At 37.2% G+C, this 11786-nt stretch overlaps 2 protein-coding genes across 20 annotated transcripts in view; one reads left to right on the forward strand and one right to left on the reverse strand.

The window, feature by feature from the left end:
• The window catches only part of LOC111251327 (juvenile hormone esterase-like), a 43634-nt gene extending 38112 nt beyond the window's left edge, over positions 1-5522 (forward strand). For 13 of the 14 annotated variants that reach the window (XM_022807807.2, XM_086980315.1, XM_022807831.2 and 10 more), the window contains 3 exons: positions 3782-3922; positions 4282-4327; positions 4896-5522. In XM_022807807.2, the coding sequence (XP_022663542.1) occupies positions 3782-3922; positions 4282-4327; positions 4896-5105 (397 nt within the window). In that variant the 3' untranslated portion in view covers positions 5106-5522. Of the gene's footprint in view, positions 1-3781; positions 3941-4279; positions 4328-4895 lie in introns of all 14 variants that reach the window. The other variant, XM_086984492.1, reaches the window with a different exon arrangement.
• Positions 5523-7530: 2008 nt separating this feature from the next.
• On the reverse strand, positions 7531-11719 carry PpV (Protein phosphatase V). 6 transcript variants are annotated; one of them, XM_022796979.2, is made up of 6 exons: positions 11523-11719; positions 11007-11120; positions 10375-10604; positions 9731-9950; positions 9272-9537; positions 7531-9084 (listed from the first exon to the last, which is right to left on the reverse strand). In XM_022796979.2, the coding sequence occupies exons 2-6, from the start codon at positions 11085-11087 to the stop codon at positions 8958-8960; spliced, it is 924 nt and encodes a 307-aa protein (XP_022652714.1). In that variant the 5' UTR covers positions 11088-11120; positions 11523-11719; the 3' UTR covers positions 7531-8957. The 6 variants fall into 6 exon arrangements, with proteins under 6 accessions (XP_022652714.1, XP_022652698.1, XP_086842683.1 ...); XM_022796963.2 differs by having other exon boundaries at positions 11007-11125; XM_086986557.1 differs by having other exon boundaries at positions 11007-11125; positions 11445-11523.
• Positions 11720-11786: the final 67 nt, after the last annotated feature.

Raw genomic sequence — 11786 nt, forward strand, 5'->3', positions numbered from 1 at the left:
AAAGTACAGGCACATCGAAGTAATGCGTGCGCCACTTTCCAAAGCCATTTCAATCCTACGCTGCGTTACAAAGCCGCAGACTGAAGCCCGCGCAGCCGAGTCTTAGTTAATCCTCATTATGGTATTATACAATTGCCCATAATTAAATATGGTTCATAATAAAGATCGCCTCAAACGTAGGGTGTTTGTCAGCAATACCGGTTAGTCTTGACAATATAGCCGAAGTCTTCATAGTTTGTTTCAAAAACCAACGTAGACATGGGCAGAGCAGGCACGAGTACACGATTAATTAATATAGAAAGCGGCCCCAAAGTCCTTACAGGACTTTGTCCCTCTTTTCGGTGTTTGCAATACACCTTGGAACACCGTTCGGTTTTCGTAAAAATTACGTATAGAATTGAGAAATCCATTACTCTACACAGTGCAATGCAGAGCACTCCTTTATTGATGGGGTAACACTGAGGCGAGCGATCAAAGGATATGAAAAGGGTAGTATAGCTAAACTGAGGCCAGGCAAATGAAATCTGTCGTGGATACCGATCCAAGGACTTCAATGCGACCTCGTGCTCCTCATATAGTCCATCGAAGGGGAAACGCATTTAAGGCAAAACTTGCATCTCCATCCTCAAAGGATACAATGGATTCAACAATTACAGACTCAAGACCGTCCTGTGTGTGTAGTTTGTGAAGCGGACGCGTTATTAGGCTTTTTTCGTTCGAATATGACGATGGAATGGCCGTGGTGACACATGGATGGCAAGAGCCATGGTGGAATGTTGCGAACTTTCCTACGGATCGTAGTTATCGGTCCTTTGGTATCGAAAAACTAGGGCAATTTGTCGCACCGAGAGGAAATAAGCAATCTCCTTGGAATTACGTTTCCAAATCGGCTAGCCTAGGAGCGAAATAATAACACAGAACGACCACTCCGCGCCAATAATCTAATTCCTTTCCATTTTTTGTGTCGAAAGTAATTCAGGATCTGAGAGACTCCTTATCCTGGATAAAAACATAGTCGTATCCCCCAATAAAAATCCTAGTAATAGTAAAGACGATAATCTGCAATATTGCGTTCATGAAGTACTCGATAAAATCGGTTGCAAAATATGCAAAGCCATGTTGCGTGAAACAAATGAGGTCATGCCAACGGTCCCTAGGGGGAGGTTTGGCTGACGTTGCTTTCCGTGCGTAGTGAAGATCAAAGGTGCGGGTTGAGATGAAACGAGAATAAGGACACGCACAAACATTCGCTTTTGCCTTGTATTCCGAGGCATTGAATTTCTGACGCAGACTTTTGGACCAATAAAGTGTTCATGTGTATGCGCTAACTAGGTTGCATTGTTTTTGAGGCAGGTTTGTTGTTTAATGTTTCGATCAAATAAGCAACCTACGACATCCTGTTTTATACAATGGCCTATATAATTTTATCTCACCCTTATATATATTGCTTCCAGGATAGTCAAGCAATATATTGCAGTAACTTACATACCCCTTCAGTGTGGAATAGACAAGACTGTGGAAATTAGCCAGTTTACTTTTTTTGTAGTTTCATAGAAGATGATACCTAGTTGAGGTAAGTGGTCCCATTTTTTGAAACTTAGTCACAGATAACCTCAGCTGCATCAGCTTTTTAAACCATACATATTTCAAGAATGGTGATAACTTGATAATACCTATTTTTGAAACCACGATCTTTTAGTCGGAGAAATGTAGTGATTCATTAGATTTTTTCCTCTGTTTTTCATGTCGGAAAAAACAATAAACAAGTGTCACAAACTAAAAGTTCAAATAAACTAAAGTGTCAAATAAACTAAAAGTTATTGATTTTTAACGACAGGAATATAAGTATCAACCTCATGTGAGTAATCAGGATACGTACGGCGATCACACGTAAAATAGTCAATGCCAAATAAGTTATAAAAGCTTCGGTATAAAAGTTAAAGTATATATATTCGGTATAAAAGGTGCACAACATACAGTATTATGAAATACAGTAAGACGTATTAGTTTTATTGTTCTCGTACTGTCTCTGAGTTTCGTTTACGTCGTATTCTCAGACTCGTTTCATTATAATCTATTTATAAACATAATGCAGAGATATAAAGTTGTCAGTGAAATAACAAATAATGATTATAGGCTACTTTTTTGCATGAAATTAGATTAGCACAAAAGTATCGGCGGTGATAAATCTATATAAGAGGCACACTCTCTGTAATCCATGTCGATTATAACAGAGAAGCCTTCGTTTCAATTGAAACTTAAAGCTTTCAAAAAGTGGTAGGAAACTACTAAATCCAGATTTTTCACTCATTAGATTGTTCATGTATGCCCTACGCAGTTAACTGAATATTTTCATAAATCTCTAACAACTTGCCCCTGTATCAACAGGACAGGGTTTATGCATCCATCATCTATTTACAAAAAAAGCGATACATTAAACGCTGCTACTAGTCCTTTTGGGTGGAGTAGACAACAAAAATCGGTGAAACGGTAAAAGTTAAGAAAACTAAGCGAAAGTGACCGATACAACCTGAAGGAAGCATCTATGGGAATTACGCAGACTTTTGATATAGACAGGTCGGAAGCTCATCCAAGAGTGTAATACTGGTTTACTAATAAAAGGCAAGGGCGACAGCGAATGACATTGTGGGCGACCGTGTAATGTAACGCGTCGTATTGGAGAAATCAGTGCTTGTGCTGAAGTACGTAGCTATTACGATTGATCCGTCTTAATATTGTGAGCCTTATAGATTTTTATTATCGATACTCTGGAAAATTGTAATGATGCTTCTATTAATTGTGACTCGATACGGTCATATGTATTACCTGGACTCGATAACCGGCAATATTCAGTTGTTTTTGTGATGAATCATCCGAAGAGACTACTTCTCAAAGCTTTTCCTTAAACGAATAACAAGTAAACCATTACAGACATTACCCATCTTACAGTTTAGCGAGCAACAGACACCAGGCCAGTTCATCCGCCAAAGATGAGAGCCCATACACAACCTGTGTAATGGTTTGTGCACAAGTATTCACACGGAGCTGTATCGACATGTATGAAAACGTTTTTATAAGTAAGACTGTAAATTTCGCACGTCCTCCGAAGTGCGATGTGGCGATACGTTTGCTTTCGAGCTTGAGAACAGAGCACGCCGCGTATCTTTTGTATTCTGAGGGTAACTACTTTTTGGAACATTGTTTACCCTGCATCTCATATGCTATAGTAGACGCTGGCGAATATTGTCTCGGATTAGACATGAATATAGGTGGATACACAGATTTTCAACTGATCAGAAGACAGCTTAATGACAGATTCTATGTGATGTACATATTGCTGTAAGTAATGCTATGTTATTATCTCTCACGGGCGTACACGTCTACTCTAAAGCAGTCCTTAATGAGCAGTTAACATTTTAACGAATTTTCTATTATTGTTTTTTCAAATATTGAATTTGTCACTCGCAACGCTCGAGTGTCGCTCATAAAACCTAATGTGAATGAGTCATTTGAATTTATTTCTCACGCGCAAAAACAGTTTACTTAGATGAGATGATTTTTCTAAATGTGGCGTAAAGGCATCGTGTGATTACCTGTATGCTCAGCCTTTCATAACACCACTTATAAACATGTTTTAAATGTAAATTGTTTTAAATGTTTTAAATGTTAAAGCTGCCTGTTAAAGCTTACACTGATTTAAAAAATACCGAATAGACTAAATATTTTAAACAGCTCTTACCTAATCTGCGACTAACCTTGTATGAATCTTTGGCAATAATAGGGCTCCAGTACCGTCCCCCGACCGGGAATACTTACCCTGGTCACCTTCCAGCCCTTCAAATATTACCATTTATCAACTGGGCCGATCTCTTCGACCTCACTTTATCGAACCCCAGGAGGCCGACACAGTAGCTTTGTGGAGGTTGGTTAAACAACACATAGGAAAGTATGGTGTCCTAGGTTGGGCTTTCTGAATGACATTCTCATTAATTACGCTCATGTTATGCAACACGATTGTTTGCTATGTATGCGTAATCACTGAATTTGTGCTTCAAAGTTAAAGCTTTTAAACCAAATAGTATTTAATCTTATATTTTTCTCAAAAAGAATAGTATCAAAAATTGTTTAGTTCATTCGTATCATTCGTGTAACCGTATTTTGTGTCATTCCTCTGGTTTATCTTGTTGCTACACCTATGCGTTACAAAAACGATAAATCTCTAATTTAGATTCTTTGCCTATAAATCTCTAAAGCGAATAAAACACCTTACGCTGTCTTCAGGTCAGTGCTTCCCCAGATGACGGACAACACTAAACAAGTTGAACAGGTGAGTTGGAATCAAACGTAGAGTGATTCTTCATGTCTGTTTATTTGCTGTATGTCCCACTAACATTCTGTTCGTCTATGTTACTAGGTACACACGTTCTTCCTCAGCTTCCAGCGTATTGCGCTTATGTACACCTTTTTTTTAAGTTGAATAGTTAGTTTCGAATATAGAAAAAATAATAGTCAAATGTCATATTTATTATATGTGCAACCATACCGTTGTATTGAATCAACGTATACAGAAAATGACATGCAAACGACCCAGAAATAATGATAATTATTCGAAGATTATTACTATTACAGATATACTTCGGTGTGCATTTTATACAAATATAAATCCTCATTGTTGTTTCCATCTGCTATTGTTATGCAAATTTTTCATACAAAACATCTGATCTCTTTGAAAGACCGCAGATCAAGCGCCCTCCAGCGTGATTTCTATATTTTCCCTTGCTAAGGAATGACTAGATATAACACCATTTAATTAGATGAATTGGGTTTATAGTTTTCAATAAACTTCGTTAAAGTGGTGAAATAAACTATAGAAATGCTAACTGTGTGCGTCTTAGGTGGCCCTTTCAGGCCATACATCGGTTGATCCGGTGTACCGAACACTGGCCTACTCCATGTTAACCGTCGCGTTAGCCTTACTTGTCGCTGTAACTGTGCTACTTGCTATCCTCTACCGACAAACTCGAAGTAATAGTTTTATGTGTGGAGGAGCTACGCCGGAGACCAATTCGAGAAGCTCCCCTGACAATACTTACGATATATACTGACTAAACCAGACACAGCCGGCGCGGATGGAGGGTCGTGCGAAAGCTCTACGTATACGTGGCGGAAACATAGCTTCGCTGAGTAATACGGTGACTAAACAAACGGCCTGGAACAGAACTGGACTGAGACAAGCGGAAGCAAATGACGAAGAAAATATTAGCGACAACTCTAATAAACAGTTCTATGACCAATTTCAACGGCCGAAGCGAAACCGATCCGAAGAAAGCCACCAAAAAATGACCTCTGATATAACTAGATTATGACAGCATTAACAAGTACGAGCTAACCAGTTACTTAAGTCAAAAACCTTTAAATGACAACGGGGTTCATAGTCATCCATAGTTAATTTAAACAAATATACTAGGTAATATTTTATGATATTTTTTGAAATTAATAAATTCGTGTGTACTGGAAATAAACTTAAGTGTTCTATTTGTGAAGCGTGGTAACATAACAAATTCATATACTCGCCAGAGGTGTTTGCCTACTGTGCTAATAATTTGAGATTTTTTAATCCAAATGCTAAAATTTTAATCCGCTAAGGAACCGAAACTTTTTCTATTATGCCATCGGTACAAAAGGCTCACTGAAGCATGGTTTCCGGCATCCTCATACAAAAAACTTTGAATCGTAAAGAGCCGTAGAACAAATAACCTACATACTTAAATTGAATTTAATTTTGAAAAGACTTAATGCGATGTAGCAAGATTTAGTTGTGTCGTAATATAAAAATCCGAATTAAAAGACACACACTATTATTCAAAACGTATTTGATGCTACCAAGTCTAATTCTAGGAAAATATTTGTGATGAAATTACCAATGCGGGGCCAATGCGAAAACGCTATCGATGGTCATTGTTTGGTAAACTTTTTTTGCACACCCTTGAATCAGGTGTGGATATCTTCTTAGCTAAGTTGAAATATTAATATTTTAGTTGAAGACGTTGTCTCTGAGCTCTACAGATAATGGAAAGCCTTTTTTTTAGATTTAAAATGCAATAATCAGCCTGTATGCAAAATGCACAAATAATATAGGCAATTGTTCAGAGCAAAATTAGAAGAAAGAAAGAAATTTAAGTCCTTAATTTCCGTACAAATGCAGGAAGTTAGATAGATAAATTTCTGTTTGTTATGGTTACGATTTTTGCTATTATTTCTTTTGTTACTTCACGGCAGAAACAAAGTAGATATAAGTGTATTTATAGAAATAAGCCGTACATATGAAAACAGAAGATATCCACAGCAATATATTCAATATTTTTTTTTATATAAGAAAGTTCAAATGGTACGTTTTTTTACACAAAAACTGAATGATTTGTATACAACGTTGTCTGATTATTGATGATTGTTAATTATCTGATATCGTGAATCATGCAGAAATTATATATATATAAGAATTATATCAATCCTACATAGGTACTTATTTATTTATATTGATACGTTTCGTTACCCTTTGAAAATAAATTGTCGTTTGAACCTAGCGAAAGTTTGTTTTTTTTTCTCATTTAGTAATTTGACGGTGAAAAACGCACAATGAAACCCAGATTACGAGGGCGTAACAGACGAGTAATCCATGAGACTTGACAAGACTTAACCTATAGAACACCTATCAGTTACTTTTTAAAGCGCTTTCTTACAGCTGCTTAATTTGTTATTCAACTAAAAAAATCCCCTCTTTCTACTAACAGATTGTATTAATTTCCACTATTTGCGAGCTCCTAGCATAAAATTTACTTTTTTGTCTTTTTGCCTTCTACTTTTTTATTTTGACTTATTGACTGATGTAATTTTCTAATTGCTGCTAAAATTGTACATTTTTAAACAATTTGTTTGATTTCTTATAATTGCAAGGGCGTGTTTTTCTGATTATAACCGACCGTCGTTACTTGAAGCCATTGCGAAAAATTGGCTAATAGCAGAAGAGTTTCTTTTGTTCTCCTTTGTCATGTCACTATTATAAATAGATGCCAATATTGAAACGTCTAGGACTGCTATGGGTAAGTTTGACAAGACAAAATCGTTTTCTAGCAGTTCAGTACTGCTCAATTGTTACCTTTCCAGCTTTTAACAACTCAACGACTTTTGATGCTCTACGCTCATCACTGTAGGCAAACAACCCTCCCGTGGGGCCTTGGAGCATATACCAATATAAAATTTTTTCACTAACATCGTAACTACCTTTTCCAAACCACTGAAAACACATTTCACACAAAATGGGTTCAGTTCACTGTTATGCGGGATGTAAGAAGAGCCATTTTTCTACTTACATATGAATCGAAAGGTTAATACAGACTCTTGTTAGTCGAAGAACTATTAACTTAATTTAGTCCTGTGTAGTACAATTTTGCCTACGGAACGGCGAGTAAAAACCGTGTAATTTGTGTAGAGGAATAGTAGTCGAATCTAGATAAATCGAATTCCACAAAGTTATCTCATTATTCTCTTTATTTATAACCATAATGTTATTAATTAATTTCTAAATTATCACAATATTCACGTTCAAACTCAAACGATAGCACATTGTGTTTTTTCTACAGATTTACGGCCATTGCTGCTAATAACATTAATTTAATGCAATATAATAATATGCTACTCAAAATTTATATACGCTTGTACGTCGCCATTGTAAAACACATACACGCAGATCAGACTTCAGTTCAGCTCCTTTGAAGGCTGCCTTTGAACACCACTAATATTATAATCATTATTAATATTTAACAGATTGGAGAATAATCTACACACGTGACCAGCCTTCCTGATGAGCTTTCGCGCTATTCTGTGAACCTTTTGATACCATTCTGACTCCATCACCCACCCTTTGCTTATCCACATGGATATCTGCTAAGCTTTGTACCCCCTGTTTGTTTTTCGTGTTATGTATCTGCATTCCAGATCTAATCAGCACCTATTTCTTCACCCTATAGTACTACTCTACATTAACGAAATGTGTCTATAGATAGTATGCGGCTTTGTATTGTTTGCTGAGAGTTAGTACGATACTGTTTAATACTTCCGTCTGTCTATAATTGTGCTTTGAATAGGGTACATCTTCGATTAGAGTACTTCCTTTTGTCGATTAGAGGCTTCTTGGCGCTCATTTTCTATTTTTTTTGCGTACCAGCGCTTATTATTATAACTATCATGCATATATTTCTTTTTCAAAATTCATTTTTGGCTTATCTGCAATAACGACACCAACACTAATACAAAGTAAAAGCAAAGCTAAGATTTCTACAGGGTTTGTAAAGGGAACTGTCGTCTGCTAGCGCCGAGTCAATATTACTTTATGTCAATTTCTGCTTGAGTAAATATTGTTAACATAGCATTTATTTTTCAATAGTTTAAATCAATATAAAAAATTTCATTCTCTGCAAAATTGCGTCCCTCTCTATCTAATCACACTATTTGTATGGGGACAGGTGTGTACCCCTGCGAGGACACCTATTAACATCGTTTATCATTTAGACATGAGCAACAACATCGCCCGCATTCGAACTCAATAAAGTCGTCTGTTCTTTGGCTAGATCTGGAACCGCTGCGTGTGCTGGGGATCATGCTTTTTACAAGACCTACTCTAATGGAACACACGAGTGAATCTGCATCCCTCTTACAGTGTTAGCGACTGCAACGACTCAGCTCCTTCTGTCGACTCTCTACTAAATGTTAATTTTGGTCTAAATACAAATTAGAGCTCAATAATTATAGCAGGTATATGGTGCGCAATAATTACTTTCCCACTATACGTACTATAGGAGTGTATAAGCTTCATCAGTTTTCATCGTTTCATTTTCTTGTCAGCTTCCTGATCCCCTCCGTCGCCGTAATTTCTTAAATTTCTTTTTATACCTATCTATCTACAAAAAATATGGCGCAATATGACGTTCTGGAATTACCCGTTCGTGATCGGGAACCGCATTAAAGATCTTTGGGTTTTTCTTCTGATCGTTCGAGATCTCCAGCACGGCGGCCACATTGCCACATCTGTAGTACAAAATAGAATGAACGGAACACAGTAAATAGCAAACTATAAACATTAAACGAATACTTTCATTGATGTTGTACAGAAGCGTTAGCTTCTGCTTAAGCATCGAATCTCATTGCAACTCTACCGTACTTATGTATTGGTTATTGGCAAACTTTAGACGGGTGTCTGCATAAAGCTTATTACCTATAACAGTAGTTAGGTGCCGACCAGACAGTAACGAGTTTATCTTCGAACATATATTTGTACCCTTCGTGGACAAGTTGGTGAGCTCGACAAATGAGACTAAGAGAATTGTAAGTCATGAATTCATGAGTTGCTTTTGCTCCGAATAACCATCCGGCTCCCCGCGGAGAGCAGCTCCACGTCTCCACTTCATCGGGATCCGACCACACCAAATCACAAAACGCGCCTTTATGTGGGATTTCCTGGTTCCGTTGAATTGTGCGGATCTGTAAAAGGAAAACAAAGTGGACGCAGGAATAAACATATTGATGTAATTATATGACAGTTGTCTTACTGAATGTCTCCAACATAACCAAGAATGATGAGGAATCACGATAGTTGTTGACTCCGTTCTAGATTGCATGCTTTTACTGTACTAACGGATGCAAAAATTGTTGCCATTTTTCAGGATGTACAAACCTGATCAAGCGCCTTAATTTCTGGGCTAAGTCCCCCATGAACGCAAAATATTTCTCCGTCGATGATCGCCGCTAGTGTCAGTAAGTCGAAAACCTTACAGCAGTATTTCCACGCATTGGCGTTTCCATACTTTTGCTGGCACTCATCGTAAAATCCATAAACTTGCGTGATCTGACGAGATTCGTGATTTCCACGAAGCAATGTCATCTTTTTTGGATACCTAGATATTTCAGATTAGTATAGAAATATATTTAACATCATCTACTGGACCACATTTACGTATACTGTGTGTGGTTTTTGGGATGGGCTTCTAATTTCGGACGAAAAGTTTCCAGTTTTGTGTTTTACGAAGCGCCACCTATGAACTTCAAATGCTAATGGGTTACGGCTCCTAAAGAATAACCAATGGCAAGGTTCTGCTAAAGCTAGGTTTAGTGAATGAAAAGTTCAAACAGTTCCAATAACATTTATTCAGTATCATCAGTAAATGATAGCGGTAGATGTTTAAGAGAGAGGAGAATTCGCTTAAAGTTTTCTGGACTTGGCTGCGCACGTTTGCACACGCATTGCTATCTAACGTCGAGAGAAAGCATAGAAAAACAATTTGGTACGCTGTCCTTTTTTAATCAAATCGCAGCACTCACTTCGCTTTAAGAGTCAGAAGCCGGGTGAAGGTTTCCAGCGAGTAATATCCTCGATCAACAAAATCGCCCATAAATACATAATTGGTGTCCGGAACATGTCCTCCACATCGGAATAGCTCTTCAAGATCGTAGAACTGGCCATGAATATCCCCGCAAACCGTAACCGGCGATGATACTGGCTGTACATTGTTCTCTTCAATCAGAATCTGACAGACCATATTGCAAAGTTTCTAAAAAATAGCAGCAAAACGCGTTAGATAAAACATTTTGATGTGTATATTTCGGCAAATATCATATGGTTCACATTTTCACGCTAATAAATTTTCTCGTTTTATTTGTGAAGACTATGTGATTGAATTCAACTCAAAAATTAAACCAAATTGTTTATTTACAGGAATATATGTAAAAACAACGATTCTTGGATAATTAATGGGAACACATATAATTGAATAATTGCTACTGAAGACGAGCAGTTACAGTGTGGCGCCGTCCATCTGTCCACTATTATTGTGGATCGATGTTTTTTTTAAGTGTAACGCTTTAAATAGTGTTTGACCAAATATGCCAAGTTGACCATACAAGCAAAACACCTGAACACTCAAATCACGGGTAACCTGAACCAGTTTTTTTACCTTTAGGTCTGCCTCGGGTAGATATTTGCACTGTTTGGCAAGTTCTATCCAGTTGTCAATGTCTGCATTTATCTCAACCATTTTGAACTATCCTGATTATGACGCTTGTAGGTTCTAAGCTAAAAAAAAAATATAAATAATGTTACTATACAATTTTTGAAAAAAGTTGTAATCATGCAAAATTTCTATCTTATTATCAATGTAGGCACATTCATTAGCGACAAAAATATTTTAATCAATTGAACAACAGCACAACGACCATAACATTAGCAAGCAGCGGCAACAATAGAGAAATGGAAAACATTTATATACTTAACACATTGATTTATTTGTAGAGCGGATAAAGGTTACCGCCGACCGCACTTCTTGTACGTGGACGGGTAAAAATAGATGAAGTATTGCGAAAAACTTAATTCGCAATTTTTAATTTCTACTTGCCACATTTAAATGTATGGACTTGCTGAAAGCACACATTTATAAACATCCCGACCCAAACAAGCCTTAACATACACGAACCTGAGAAGAAAGAATTATTTTGTTCAGCTTGATGGCCATTTCCCATACATGACACTTCAGCTATTGCTTATGTTTCGCGACTCATGCTAATAAAGCGGGCATCATGAACACTCGTAAAAGCTTGCTAGCTAGACGGTTGATGAGGCTTCGTGGGCAGGGTCCACCACACGAAATGTAGCAACACGTTTTAAAGTAACAACCTCCGTAAGAAAAACTAGAAACATGCTTGAATTGTACATTTCGAAGACAAGCTTGATGAACATC

The sequence above is a fragment of the Varroa destructor genome, unplaced genomic scaffold (genome assembly GCF_002443255.2).
Source record: "Varroa destructor unplaced genomic scaffold, Vdes_3.0 BEIS01000001.1, whole genome shotgun sequence".
Taxonomy (NCBI): domain Eukaryota; kingdom Metazoa; phylum Arthropoda; class Arachnida; order Mesostigmata; family Varroidae; genus Varroa; species Varroa destructor.